The sequence below is a fragment of the Rhea pennata genome, chromosome 1, assembly GCF_028389875.1.
Source record: "Rhea pennata isolate bPtePen1 chromosome 1, bPtePen1.pri, whole genome shotgun sequence".
Classification (NCBI taxonomy): domain Eukaryota; kingdom Metazoa; phylum Chordata; class Aves; order Rheiformes; family Rheidae; genus Rhea; species Rhea pennata.
Genome location: NC_084663.1, coordinates 51,697,070 through 51,712,956, shown reverse-complemented (window position 1 = coordinate 51,712,956; position 15,887 = coordinate 51,697,070). Strand labels below are relative to the sequence as shown.

The 15,887-nt window shown below is 38.5% G+C and overlaps 1 protein-coding gene across 7 annotated transcripts in view; it reads left to right on the top strand.

Annotated features, from left to right (window-relative positions):
- ANKS1B (ankyrin repeat and sterile alpha motif domain containing 1B) overlaps positions 1–15,887 on the top strand; it is a 432,952-nt gene that overhangs the window by 363,919 nt on the left and 53,146 nt on the right. For 5 of the 7 annotated variants that reach the window (XM_062585768.1, XM_062585759.1, XM_062585821.1 and 2 more), the window contains one exon: positions 13,134–13,241. The exons of the other annotated variants lie outside the window; for them this stretch is intronic. In XM_062585768.1, the coding sequence (XP_062441752.1) occupies positions 13,134–13,241 (108 nt within the window). The remainder of the gene's footprint in view (positions 1–13,133; positions 13,242–15,887) is intronic. 7 annotated transcript variants of the gene reach the window in all.

Genomic DNA, 15,887 nt, shown 5'->3' with positions numbered 1-15,887 from the left:
CAGGGGGACGAGGTGGCGATGTGGTTGCAAAGGTGGATTACACTGCTGAGCTGGACGGGAGGCGGTGAAGAAATAAAGTGGATCCGGCGCAAAGCTAGAAGGTGGGAAGGAATTTGGGGTCTGCTGAGCTGAGAGCAAGATGTGAAGAGGGCGAGCAAGAAGGTTGACAGAGGAGAGAGAGAGACAGGGAATCTGCAGGAAAGAAATTGGAAAATTATCTGAATAGCCAGAACAGACAAATGAAGAAAAAAAAAAAAAAAAAAGGAAGGAAGAGAAAGGTTAAGAAAGGTATTCTGATTTATCACAAGTGCCTTGTAGGTATAACCTATTGGTATTCTTCAAATAGTTACCCTTTAATTTTATTGTAAAATGTAAATCCTCTGTTAGCTATTTCTGATCTGATTGCTATAATGACCTATATTCAGGTCTTCCTGTTCTTCTTCTGTGTTACTCCATCTCTTCAAATTTCTGCTACTCGGTTTATCTATCAAAGCTTCCAAATTCCCATTCTTCCTTATCATTTCAGGAGCTCACGTTGGTTGTGTCTGCAGTTAGGAAGAGGATTAAAAAAAACTAAAACTTTTGCATTTTGCATCCAAGATAATAAGAATTAATTCTAGCTTGTTCCTTCCCTCGGCATCTTGTCATCTTTCGGTTTCTGATTTGCACGCAGCGCATTGCTGTTCGCGTGCCTTCCCCTTTGCTCACTGACCGCCACGCTGGAGGAATTTTAGATCTCTTCAGCCAAATCAGAGTTTTGCATTTGCCCGTAACTCAACGGCCAGCTTTAGTTTTTCTGCAGCCCTATCGGGCTTTGAAGGTGCACGGTGCTGGCTCCGCCGGCGAGCGCCGAAGCGAGCGCAAGCCCGAGCGCTGCGCGATCGCCGGGCGGCTCCGGGCGCGCGGGGGCGGAAACGGGAACCTCAGAGCTCCCCGCTCGGCTGCCAAACTCCTCCACCCAGCAGCGTCGCGGCACCCCGGTTTTGAGCACTTGCTGAATTGCTTCTGGTAGACATTAATTCAGGAAAGATCGGCTGTACCCATCTCGGCCCAAATTAGTGCTAAAGCGCGGAATGACTTCCTGAAAATTCAGCAACTGCCCCCAGCTGAGTAAGCCTGTTGTACATGAGGCAGCAATGTAATATAACATTTCAGAGAAAAATACTTTAACCTTTTCCTTAGGTGTTTTTCTTTCCTATTACTAAAGTTACACAATCGTTTACTTGCACTTTGGGGCAGATGTTTGGTTTCCTTATTCTGTTGAGTATCTGTGACAAATCTACTTGAGAAAATATGAGCACAGATCGTAAATGGAAAATATTTTACAATTTAAAAGTTCATATTACAGCAGAAGCAAGTAAGAGTTTAAATCTCAGGGTTCTTAAAACGAAGTAAAAGCCCCTAAAATTTGTGCATCCAAATAATCACAAATACTGGAAGAATTCAGAAAAACCCAATTAGCTGTGTACATGAGTAATTGAGTTTCTAAAACTATACTTAATTAACAGTGACTGAATTTAGGCTCATTTATTCATTTGAAAAACCCCAAATGCTATTTAATTCTGTAGTTCAACTCAGAAATATATTTTAAGTCTAAGTAAGTCATGTGAACATATCCCAAGTGGCTACATAGCAGAACACAGCAAATATGTTACACTGTCATCCAATTGTCCTTAATAAAGGGTTTTTTTTTTCTTGTTGCTTGTTTTTCATATAAATTTCCTCTTCTGATTTATTAGTAATCATAGTTCATGTGGTGATTTGGTATAAAGTGATCATGACAGGGTTATACTGAGTTAATTTGATCTGTATTGTAGCACATGTTTGTGAAAAGATGATGTAGAAACTTACTTGGTTTCACAGTGATATTACTGATTAATATACCTAATATGATAAATTATTACATATAAATAAATATGCATATAAATTAATCTTTCTTCTTTCAAGTTTAAAATTTCAAGCCCTAGCAAAATTTAAGATCTGCAAATTTGTCCTAAGTAAAAGTGGATTTTTATGGCAATATTTCTAAAGTGAAGGCTGATTATTTAATATTGTGGTAGCATTTGTTAGATAGGATTAAAATAGAGTATGATCTGGGTAACTTTTTAAATGGGCTAAATCAATTATATAAGACTTAATCGAAGAAATGTGGAAGTGATTTACTTTGGCCGTACAGTTCACATGAGAGAGTGTTACTGAGCAGCAGCACTGAGGGAGTGATCTGGGCAGGGGGAGTGGAGTTACTGCATACTAAACTGAACATCAGTCAACAACATAACGCAGAAAAGGACACGGATATATGGATTTTGTGTATACAAACAAGAATGGCACGGATAAAACTTTATAGATTTCTGTTCCCTCTTATGAGCCCCTTTATGCTTCCACTGGGATAATGTGCATACATGCAGGATTCTTTATGTCCAGCTAAAACAAATATAGGAGAGAGCAATATTCTAGTTAAAAATGTTTTGCAAAATTGTATTTATGTTACGATAAATGACTTGCAAAAGAAAACAAAACTTTGACTTGTATTTATTTTTAAAGCAGAAAATATTATGTATGTGTTTATATTGCTTTTTAGATGGAAGGAAAGGGATTGGTTGGGGTGTTTCTGCTCATTTTGTACATTGGAAATCACAGTCATGTCTTGGCTGGGAAACTTCTGACCAGCTACCTAGTGTAATGAGCATGTTCCTTCTAGACAGAACAAGATTGAGGTCATATGTATCTTTCTGCCAACATGTAAGTGGATGTTATAAAGGAGATAATGATGAACTATTTTCATAAATCAGTGAGGACAGAAAAAGAGCTAGAGTAGAGAAAATTTAGGTTAAATATTCATAAACATAATTCAAGAATCAGAATGGTTAATCATTGAATCAAGGATATTTGCTAAACTACAATATTTAGAATTATTTAAAGGTATGACCAGGCAATGGGAAGGTTCTTGGCCATATTAAGAGTGGTTTGGGAATCATTATAGACATGATTCAGGGCCTTTGACTTCTTGCGGTGTCTCTGATCTGCAGTGAGCTGTATGCCCAGGTCTACTAAGTCAGTTTGGTTTCCTGCGGTCCAAAAATCTGCTCGTGTACTGCTCTCTGCAAAATGATGACTGCTGATGTTACACCACTGATGTGAAAAGTGGGAAATGAACTACCTAGCACCATCTTTCCTTCCTTTGACTTTATTGTATGGACCAGGTGGGCCTATGGTAAAGAGCAAGAAAGGCCAAGCCTGACCCGTGGAGGTTAGGTTTATCTTCTTTTTGAAGATTCCTTTGAAGAGAACTTTTTCCTGTTTTCATGAACTTCTGAAAAGAATGAAAAAAAAAGTAGAGAGAGAGCAGAGGTGAAGAAAACATGCTACATTATCCTGCGTTAATAGCCCTCTGCAGCCCTTCTGCAAAGAGATGCAGAGAAAATTCAGCTAGAATTTAGAGCAATACAGACTTTCCCATGATAATCCTACCACTGGTGGGTTTTGTCAGAATACTTCATCAATAATGTATCTGCCAAAACTGTGGAATTCAAAAAGATACCCCCCAGATAATCCTTTTAATTTAAAAAACAACTTTAAGGAAAACAAGCTTTTTGTTGTTAAGAAGAAGTTAAGCTTCTCTTTTTTTAGCTATAGTGCAAAATCAGACTCCTGTTTGGAGAGCCAATTCAGTACAGTTTGTCCACTTGTCTGATTTGGTTACATACAGAAATGTTTTCTTGCTTAAGCCAGACTAATGCTGAATGCTTAATGACGGAATCTGCATAAGAAGATGTGTATGATCTGAACAGCCTTACGACTTCAGTTTATCTCAAATCGCGCAGACAATCATCTTTTATGTTGCAAAGAGTCAGGTTGCTCAAAGCCACAAATGAAGAACTTGCTCGAGCAGTTGATGGATGAGGATTCTTGCCATTTTGTTTGTATCCTTTCGTAACCCCAGTTTTTGATGGTGTTCCTTCCTGCTCTTACCTCAAGGCATAAAAGAAAGAGATATTTTGAGAAATGCTTTGCTGTCCCCTTGCTGCCCCCGGCGGAGTAAATCCAGCTGCCCTGCTGCTCTCATAGAGCCTGTTCTCTGCCACCCACCGAGCTTCCTCCTCGCAGATTAAGAGTCAAAGTACAGCATGATGCCAGCTCTGCCTGTGATGTTTGATTCCAGTTTGCCATGGTGGTCAATGCCTTTTTTTAAGATAGCAATAGTGTTGCTGCAGTTGTGATAATGTAAAGGGTATAAACGAAGCAAGGATCTGAGGGAGAGCTAATAGCTTTTTTTAAAGCCACATAATATATAGTTGGAAAAAAAGGCTCAGAGCCTGACAAGCCATGGCACAATCCAAACTGAATGTAGGTTAGATAAAATTGTTCTTAGTTTAAATTAATTATGTCAATCAATTAGGCTACTTGAAATACAATGGTAAATAGCTGCAGTGGAGATGTGTTGATAGCTTTTACATTTGTTGCTCCAGTGCAGACTTGTTTGTTCCTCTGGATTTTTACTTGAAGGATGAGACTGGTGAAACTGGAGAAGGGGTTGAAATCTAGCAAGGGGTGCTGATACAGTGTAATTCCACCCAAAATTGTCTTCCAGGATCTGTAGTAATTGCTTTAATGAGTTCATGCAAAGATTCCAAACCAGGATGCTGTACAACAACTAGGGAAGAAGGGTTAGCAGAGGATTTTTCTTTATTATACTAAAACTATGTACCATACTATAACCAATATATGTTAGTGTGTATACATACAGATGTACATATAGATGTATATCAGCAATAATTGAGGACCTTCTTTATATCATGTCTTATATAGAGGTGACTACTTCCTGTAAACTAATAAAATGGAGATTTTGAAAGAAGGACACATCCCGCTCAGAATAACACATGGTAGCCAGAAGAGTCAGTAGCTCCTAAAAAAGCACGTCACAAAACGGGACTTACTTCATCCGGTGCACCAAATGTTGTCAGAGAAAACTGCATGGCTGAGTCTGACAGCAGCTATGCGGCAGAATGAATCCACACTGATGACTGATAAAAGACAGAAACGCTCAATTATGAGAAAAAAAAAAACAAAAAGATTTTTCATTAAATGGCTACGCTGTCTCTGACAGGTTCATTTCGGTCCTCAAGGGGAAAATGATGAAAAACCTTTAACAGACAAACTGGAAAACTAAATCTAGTAACTACCAAATACTAAAAAGCAAAGGTTGATATAACATGGTTTCTGTTAAAGTATTGGCTTTAGGACTCTTCACAGACATTTTGATGCTAGGTGCCCTCTTTTTTCAGGTGGCCCAGTGTGAGAGAGATCATGATTTCTCTATAATAGATGCATTTCATGCTGGGCTTAATGCTGCTAAAAGTACCGACTGCTGCCGGACAGGAAATTTCCACTCCTTCCTCTTTCCTCCGTCCTTGATCAGATTTTCCTGCGCCTTGTGCTCTTCTGGGGTCCAGTAAGGAGCCACGAAAGGAGCTGTCCCCACAGAAAGCTTTGGCCTTCCCACCTCCAGGGCACCGCCGTAGCTTTCGTGAAACTTAGAGGGCAGTTTTTCTGTGCTTCGGTATCGGTGTATTGGGGTGGTTTATGGCCTGATCGCTCTGCTATGGTTTCACTAGAGCAGCGTGCCGACCTTGCCAATGATGGCTCTTGCACCAAAAGTTACCAACGCTTCTCATGTTCTTGTCCTTGCTGTTCTTCTACTGCTTTTTCCTTAAAAATGTGGGTAAACATTAATGCTAGCGGTATGGCAGTGCACAATCGAGTTTGTAACTCGGGCATGTTTAGTGCTCTAGGGGGTGAGAGTGAATAGCGACGTCTGCGTGTGTTTTGGATTGGTGCGCGTGGTGGTTGCTCTGGGTGTATCTCCACAACACAAAGTGACCTGAGTGCAAATCTCAGTTAGCCACTTTGCATCAGTTCTGCTTGAACTAGATATTCAAGGGTGGAGGAACTAGATATTTGAGGGTGGAGCCCATGCTGTCGATGTGAATGCTTCACCATTCAGAAGAAGAATTTCACTAAATTGAAAATATTTTAATGCAATAATAACTAGGTCTTCAAGAATACATCTGACAACTTGTAAACATTGTAGGGAATTGAATACATTTTAAAAATAACAGCATTTTTTCTGATACTTGGTCTAGGTTTTCCTGTCCAGTATTTGGTTTGTCTATCTGTATAACACACACCTGTCTTTTGCAGCAGTTGTGTATCAGCAATATTGAGGATACAAAAATATATAGAAGAGCCTGCATTAAATTCTGGTATTAGAAGGATAGCACCACCTTAAGTTTTTCATTATTTTTATTACCATTTTTACCGGTGTATATTTGCTTGATGTAGAAATACATAATCAATTTTGAATTCTAATATATTAATGTCTGTATAATTAACTGATGTAATTTTGATATTATAGACTTTACGTTTTTCTGACTGTGTTTGTTATAGCTGTGAACTAGAGTAATCTGCATTTTTATCTTAAGCAGCAAATGGTTATTTGCTTCTTTTGATATGATGGAGACAGTGCTTGTCACTATGAGTTATTAGAGAGCTTGAGCATGTAAAATACCTATCTATTTAAGATAAATTCTTTAAAAAGGCTAGAAATCTTTTTTTTTGCTTTTGTTTGGAATTAAATCTGTGATGAAATTGAATCAAGATCAGAAAAAGGATCTGTTCCACAGCTGTTAGAATTTTCTACAGAGATTTGTATTTTATCTCCTAGATCTCTTTACACTAGCCAGACTTCATCCTTATATACAGATTAGGTTGCTTTGCTGATAATGGCATTTTTTAAAAAAGATAAATAAGTGAAATTATGAAATGTGTTGTAGTACCAGTAACTTTAATTATGATTTATCTGCTGTGTAAGTAACCCTGCAAAATATAATAGAATAATATATTGGCCTTGCAATTGCTTTCTGGCAGTGCTAAGTGACTAACATGGAAGACCTGAAGGGCACTGGCCAAAAATAATATCCCTGGTCTCTGTGACCACACATTTTCCAAATCTGATTTGAAGTAGGAAGTATTGCCATTGTTATTTCAACATATAGGCAGAAACATAAGTTGCTAGCGGAGGAAATGTCTAACAAGTCTATCATCTAGGACTGTATTTGGAAGTTTATTCCACCTTTCTAACTGCCTAATATTTTTTCCACATACAGTGGAATATGTGAAAATACAAGGAATATATATTTACTTTATGTATAGACCTGCTTAGTGCTTGCCATGGCTTAGGTAGATCATATTTTTGGTGTTGTCACTTTGAAAAGATGAAATTAATCATTATTGTAATACTCTTTGTGTATATAATAGACTTTTAGGATTGCTGCTTTACATTTTTGTGAGCCTCATATATAATAAAAAATTACTCATCTATAATGTTTGTGATTCCATCTGAGGCTTATAAAACCATTAAACTGAGATATTTTTAAAAGGCCATGGATTTACCTTCATTCTTAATTAAAAATTTTGTTTTTAAAAGTGGTTCATCATGTAGCCTGAGACACATCCTCAGGAGATAAAGTGAATATCATTATTGGCCAGGTCTAATTTAATTGTATTTTCCTGACTTTTATTAATGAAATATTGAATTAGTATTTTTCAACTAAAATATTAAAGATTACCACTTACAAGCACAAAATCACCATTATTATTTTATCTTTAATGGGACAAAAAGTATTAGCATCAGATATATTCCAACTCTCAATTCTCAAACTAGTGAAAATTTTTAAAATGCTTTAATGGCAAAGTGACTCGTCCAGTGAAGCTGGGGCAAAATTCAATGATGACAGTAGTACCAAACGCTATCCAGAGAGCTCTTACAAAAAATAATAACTCCTCGTGAGCCTGAAGCTGCCTTGGGACGACAGGGACTTCAGAGCACTGTAGCACCACTGATCCTGCGGCGAGGTAATTTGCAGCAGCGCAGCTCAGATGAGAATGAGACACCCCCCCCCCATTCACAATTACTTTGAGAAGACTTTTACTCTTTTGCTTCTCCGTAGTTGCAGATCTGCAACTAAATTATATATTTTAGGGCGAAAAAAAAGCTGGTTCCTCATGCTCACCGTATAGAAACAGGACTTATTAAGCAACCATCTGTCTTTGTGAAATGCTGTCACCAAGACAACTGACATCTGTTTCCAGTTGGCTAATTAATTCAGGGGGATAATGACACATATTTCATATCATTTATAGTCCCTTACAAGTCTCTTCATATACATAAAAAATAATTGCTTCCACTGAAATTGTGCAAACCAGGGAAGTCTTGCATCTACCAGGACTGCAATAACTCTGATTTTGAAAATGCTTTGGAGCCTCTTTTTTTCACGTGCCTGCACTTCACTGGGCATTCAGGGCTGTAAAAGAAGCTCCCTGCCCCATTAAAAATGGCAAGGGTGTGTGATAATTTTGGATAATGGCTTTAGGATTAGAAGGAATTAGTCAGCAGTTACGTTCAGCTTGAAAAAGGCGATAAAGTATCCCTATGCGAAAAATGCAACTGAAAGCCAAGGTAGCTTGGACTGGGTTTGTCTGTGTCTGGTACTGAGAAGCTACCAGGCATCACTGTTGCAGCCACATGGCATTTCTTCCGCTGCCCAAGAGGGGAAAGGGGGCAGGAGAGGTGCAGAATGTGTGTTTTTCCACTGCTCTTGGTCATTTTGAAGCTGGAACCAGCCCCACAGGGCTTTGAGCCTTTTTTGGAGGACAAGACTGACAAGATGATTCGGCAGATGAGGCGTCTGCATCTGCAGCGTCCCACAACAAGCTTTAGCATGGGCGCATTTTATCAGCTCTGCAGTTTAGTGACAGTAGTCACTTAAATGAAAGTTTAACAACTCAGATATATTTATCTTTCAAAATACACCATTATTATACCACGTAATGGAAATCTTGGTCAGCATGATCTTTTTTTTTGGTGAACTTCTGATCAGAATTATATATGGTAACAAGCCTGGTTTGCTTCCTTTCCTCAGGCAGGGTAGCATTCTTCCTTTATTACTGTCTTTGCCAGACGCTGGTAGTGTGACCTGAATCCAGTATTCAGTGTCAAAGTTTATTAAAAAAAATAAATAAATAAACAGAAAACCTCAATATAACTATTTTATCTAAAAATGTAGTTTTGCATTTCTGATTAAATATATAAAACTACATTGATCTGAGAGCTATAGTAGCTCACAAGAGAGCTAAAGATTTAAGGAGCTAAGATTTTCCTGAAGTAACTGTCAATCTACCATAAAAGATGGGAGTTATATGGATAAGAAGATCTGTCAAAGTTTGCACCATGGTGTTGTCCACATTGAGGATTTATACAGTAAATGTGTTTAGAGTCATTTTCAAATTTTTAGTTAAACCAATCATTATGGTTAGGTGATCAGGACTGGTTGTTCTGAGCTGGGTTCATGGGGATTCTTGGCACTATCATGTTTTAGGGGCTATCTTGTGGAGTGGTAATAATCAATGTATTCTTTATTCACCATTCCAGAATAGGCAGGAGTTTCTTCTAATATAATCAACACTAAAATGGTTAATAACATTGCATTTATCTAATGTTTCGGGTTGCTTATGTGTAGAAGGAAGATTGCACTTCATTGGTTCCTATTTACCTGGTTTTCTTCTTAGCCCTAAATGTTATGGTCCTTTCTTAATTAAATGAAGCTTAAATTCTGGAGCATCTGATCCTGCCACAAAAGAATTACTAGGGCTATTCTGATCTCTCTCTAGTTTTCCACTTCGTAGCCAACTCCTAGCATCTGACAGTCACTGTGTGATTACTTAGTCCAGACTCCTTGCACTACTGTGGTACTAATTTTGCCCCACAGGATAACTTTTCAGATATTCTAAAATAAAAGGAATTGATATCTTGAAGTGTAGTAATCATCATAACACCTATTAAAATTTTGAATAATTATAAAAATATAGTGTCAGATCATATTATTCAATCAGAAGAAAAAATAGGCAGAAGGTTATTGCAGAAATAATGCTTAGTTTTAGATAGAATAACTTGTTCATTCCAGCATCTGCACAAATGTAGTCATCAGGGAGTTACTGGGCTACATGTGTTTGTTTTTTTAAAACATCTGTCAACCTAGTCAAAAAATCTAAATGTAAAATGTTACATTGGTTACATTTGTGGATTTCTTAAATTTCCTGGTGGAATTTCATTTTGTATACTAATCATTGGAGAATATGGATATAAAACTAGGATTAAATCTGTGTGCATATGTCAGCTTTGGACAAATGACTTGCCCCGTTCTCCTTTAATTGTATTACGGTATAAGCAAGCAAGTTATCCTTGTTCAAGATACGATATGTGCTTGCTTTATTTTGCCTCAGGTATCATACTGCCAGTGAAGAAAGAGGCATATCATGTACATACTGCTTTTGTCCTGGTAATGAAATACAGGTTTTGCAGAGCCTTAAGCTACTCTAACAGTTTTATGACATGATCTAGCTGATTACTGCAGCCCCATTGGAAAACTCCTTTCACTGCCTTGTATGAAGTAGGCTACAAGCCATTTGACCAAATGCTTTGACCAAAAGCGCTTAGATGCATTGTATTATTGCCCCTATCATTCAGTGTTACTGTGTTTCACTATTACCTCAGGTAGAAAATGTTCATGGGGTGCTAACTGGCAGGCTAAATAAATGTAAGACTAATAGTTATTTGATATACAGCATCAAGCTGTTTCTAAGATACTGCCATAGGCAGCTTTACTATTGCACACCATTGACCTATATTTCTGATATTTGACATTTTTGATTAAATACTGTCAAGGATAATCCATCACAGAACAAATTTTCAGAGTTTCAGGAAGTTTGTTAAACTCTCAGAGTTCAAATATGGAAGTGTTTCAGAAAATAATATTTTGTATTTGTAAGTTGACTAAGAAGTTTTCCAAGTAAGACAATTACTAGAGAGTCTATTTTCAGAAGAATTCAAACTGTCTTCAGTTAACAGCACATGTAGTCCATATGAGTAAATAGATCTGCCTGTTGGCTAAGGACCATATGTTTCTGTAGGATGCATCTTTAAATCCCTACCAATTCAGATTTGGAGTGACCACCATTTTTAGTGAAAGAACAAAATGTGAAATAAGCTTAGCAGTATTGATGGTGTTAAAGATCTGTATAGTTTCCCAATTATGCATAGTTTTTTAATAATATAACCATGTAGACCTGTCTCCTGATCTCTTAAGTGCTCCGTCCCACAAGACTTGTATCCTTTTCTCTCATGTTATTCAGTAGTTCTGTGTGGATTCCTTTCTCTGGGTTCTATATGGCTAAGAAGGCATTCAAAGCACTGAAGACCTCAAAAAGGTCCAAGAACTGTAGACCGGCTTAAAAATCTCTGGGTAAATGCTCTTGATGACAGGGAAGAGTTATGAAAGAAACTAGCTCACTGAAGTGCATTACCTGAATAATACTTAAAGCCGCTGTAGTTCATTCAGGTGTTTCATATAGCTAAATTCTGAGATAAAACATCCACCCTTCTGCTTAACATTCAGTGTAAACTAAATGCATAACTAGGTGTCTCTTGCATGTCCCCAGCAGTCCAGCATGTGCTGGACTATCTCGGCTTGCCTAATACCTCTACAGATTTATACTAATATGAGAGAACAGGAGAGACTTGTGGGACTCTGCAGCTTGGCTGTGCTGTTGATGTGCAAGGTCCACAGCAACCCTGAGAGCTGCCTTTCAGAAGAAGGCCTTCATCTGTTTCACGTCACTGCCCATCACTTTGTAGACGGAGGCCAACAGGATATTCCTGATGTTCAGCAGTATCAGCTAGTGCAGGGAAATTGAACAGAGTGTGAAGAGCGTTCACCTGCCGATGGGTGGCAGGAGCTCACTCACCGGCGTAAGGTGTGCAAGTTGCCATCCCGTGCCCTGAGATATCGGAGCTAAGAAATCATATTGGGCAGTTGTTTCTTTTGTTTGCTTGTTTGTTGAATGGTAATTCTTAGTGGTATTGCTTAAACCAAGATAGCTGATCACTTAAGGGGCAGCATCTTCGGGTTTTGGGGGGACTACTCCTCTGAGGTTGAATGAGAAATTCCTCTTAACTGAAGGATGTTAACACACAGCGATCCTAAATAGAGGGAGCTACTGTCTTCTGAGAATGAATGGAGACGAGTGGGGTATTTAAAACCGTATACAGGCTGGATGAGTTATGTGAGGATACCGCATTTTGCGAGTAAGTCAGAGCAGAGGCTTACTGCTGTACTTAAATGCTGCTTTACACTTTGAAGCAATTGTAGCCACAGATTTGTTCTTTGCCACTAATGCACAAGTTTCCAACTTTCTCCTTCTACCCTGTCTGTTTTTCTGAGAGCAATGATACTTTTGGATGTGGTAGGAATATGAAGGGATATAAAATTTGTAACAGTTGCTCAGCAGTGTTTCTGGAATTTGGACAGATGCAAGGTATTTGAACCAGTCCCCCGACAGTAATATTTATGCGCAAGCAAGATTTTTCGTCATACCTGGTAAAAGTAGTAGACTGCCAAGGCAAAATCTGGGGAATATTATCTACCTTGTGTTTCTAATGTGCACATGAATCTACATGATAATGATAACTGTGCACGTAGTTCAGAGATTACCTGCGAAAGTCATGGTGAATATATTTAAAAGAAGGATATCTTTTATTCATTGTGCAGTTCTTTCTCTCCCTTCTCACGCCCTCGAACCATTAGCTGGCTGTTCCTCACTCTGTGATCTCTAATGTCAGCATCCTTCCCATCCTTCTGAATCTCTCTAATCCTCATCACTAACCTTTTGCCTGCATCTCTACATTTTCTTCTCTAGTCTCTCCCTTCCCTTGCTCCGGCTCTGCTGCTTTCTCTTCCAGTTTCATTTTCCTTTCCTCCCCCCTCATTTTTTGAGCCTATTTTTTGGTTTTCCACGTCTGTACCTGCTTTGTATTCCCTCGATTATACAGAATTCTTCCTCTGTTTGATCTCGCCTCTCACTTCCTCTGCTCTTTGTTTGCCTTGTGCTGCTCCGTTTTACCTGTGTAGTGGACTAACTTGTTAACAGGTTTAAAGAAAAGGCTCCACTCTGAAAGGATGATCATTTAATGAGTACAGTGTGTTCTTTTTAACCCGATATTTTTGTTCTTTTCTCAGGTCTTAAAAATTAGCTTGATTGGCCACCGGAAGCGCGTTCTGGCCTCCTTGGGAGACAGGCTCCACGAAGATCCTCCTCAGAAGCCACCTCGCTCAATAACCCTCAGGGTGAGTCCCTGTGGAAATTTGTTTGCATTTCTTGACAAGTCGGCCAGCATTTTGTAAGGATCACGCGAGAGGAACACCTGCATGGAGCAGGTCTCGGCTCCCCTTGAGGATGTCTTCAGCTGACCTGCTCCTTCACAGCTCCCTTTGTAGTCAGTGCTTACTGACTGCAGATTACTTTGCAGACACGTGCTTTGTGCTTTCTGTAAAGAGAGCCTCTTGAAACTGTTGAGATACAAATGCCATCAAGGTTTCTTATTATTATTTCTGTGTATCAAAAATTTCCTGTCATTTATATTTTTTCATTAATATCCTGGCTTCAGAGCCATTGTTGCAATTTCTCTGGGGGGTTTTCCACACTTTCCCAGTATTAATCTCCTCTCGTTACGCCAGCTTCACTTGGTTTCTCTGTTCCAACATTTGTGCTTCCTTGCTGCCTGTTATCCTTCCCGTGTTGTGGTCCGATGGCCCGCTCCTACTGTGTTCTCTCCAAGGGAGCTTATATTCATCAACACTTTCTATTTTCATAGTTTAGGTCAGATCTTTTGCTTCTGATTGGATTTGATTTTTTCATGGGCTGCTTTTTGGACTGGAATCTCATTTGGGAGTAGATTTCCAAATCTCAGAGGTCACTGTGTGCTCCCAAGCTCTTATTTCCTAGCGGAAAGAGAAATAGAGAAAGACAGAATGGGGGCTGTTTTTTATGACCTTATTTTTACATACACTTATGATTTCTGTGACCAATCTGTTTTCACCCTGCTTATATGCAAATGCCACATAATGCAAACATTTCCAAACATCTCAGATCCCCCCCAACAAAAGCAGTGTATTTGTAATGTCATGTTGAAAAAAGTGTCACAAACCTATGACATCCTGCGCTAAGGGACGTTGCACAAATGCATGGATATTTTTCTTGTATTTTATATTTAGATGTATTATGTGAACTGTCTCCTGGTGCATGGTAGGTGTTAAAATACTCCCAGGAAAGAGGAAAAATTTGTCAGCTTTTGAAAGTCGCACATTTTTGCTCAATGGTTTCAGTGCCTTGGACAGGGGAATTAGTTCCTCTTCAGCAGGTGGGAAAGTTTCTACAGCCTACTTTATTGGTTAGCATTGAATATTCTCAGCTAATAGCGATGTCCTCCATCTGTAGTCAAAATGATAAAAAGTAGTCTGCCGCTCCACAGCTAGAACTACTGATGCTGGTGGCTGCGAGATGTTGTTCATCACTTCACACTGTTGGAGTTCTCACAGGGAATCCTAAAGGAAAAACATGGGTTTGAATTCAGGTTTCTTTTCCCAACAATTGGTAGCATGCCATTTTCATGCAAAACAAGGACATAGTATTTATTTTGTAGTTTACAATATTTTTTAGTCTGAAAATGGATTTAAATGTCTGCAGCTGCTAAAAGATACATTTATATCTAATAGAAAAGATTGCTCCTTGTTTAAAGATTATACCGTTAAGGTCCCAAGATCAGCCTAGGCACAGCTGACATTTCTTTTTTCTCCTACTATTTTTATATTAGCTTTCAAGTTATTTCAAAGGAAAAAATGGTTAAATATTGAGGAAGAGTAACAAATATACGTATTGCCACCAACTATATTATTCCTTCAGTAGCTCTGTACTAAAAAAATATTATGATTTCAAAGTCATATACTCAAAAGTTCGAAAATGCTGGATCAAGGCTGCCTATGCAGTCTTAACTTCCTTCCTTCTTCAAACCTAACTAACCATAAGATGGTACCAAATACATGACAACAGCGTGCACAGGCATCCACATCTGATCTGCAGATTTGTTACAAAAATGAGAAAGTGGATATAGAATGAGGAAGAGGAATGAAGGAAGGTTGAGGGAGAGTTTCATGATTAAAGGAATAGCTGGAGCTATGAAAAAACAGATTTATACCTACTTTTGCCACAAAGCCCTTGGATAATGCTTGGCAGGTTATTTAAGTAAATGCCTCACAAACAGTCACTAATTGTATGTTACAGACATTCTGCCTATTTGACTGGAGTCTGGAGTCTGATTTATGCAAGTGCTGAGCACTCAGTGCTGCAAATGAGATCAGTAGAAGCTGAGTTTTGAATACGAGTACTTGGAAAAACAGGCAATAGGTACTGTAATTGGGCATCCAAAGTGATGGATACTTTTTAACCTTTCTCTGTGCCTCTCAGTTCTCTCGCTCTGAAGTGCTGTTTATAAAACCCCAGAATTCACAGGGTGTTATGAAAATAAATTGATTAAAGTTTGTAAAGCACTTAAGTCCAAACACAAGCATTATCAAAGTAATGACATTAATCCTTCTATCTTCAGAGCAGGATTTGAAGAGTTTAGGGAAAAGGTTTGGGACCACAAATTGAGGTGAGAATAAAACACTGACTACCTGATAACTCATGATAACACAGTGCTGAATGTATGACAATATGCTGCACAGTTGAGGATCCATCTGTGCTGTGAAGGACTTCTTTGAGAAAATAGCATACGATCATACAGTTAAATATACAAATTAAATGTACTGTAATGCAGAGGCACCATAATTCTTTTACTTTGTGACTTTGTAATTCTTGCCTGTATAGCCTTAGTAATAGTCTTCCAATGCAGCTTTTTGAGTGAATTTCTCCTTTTATGTAGTTGGGGGGGGGGG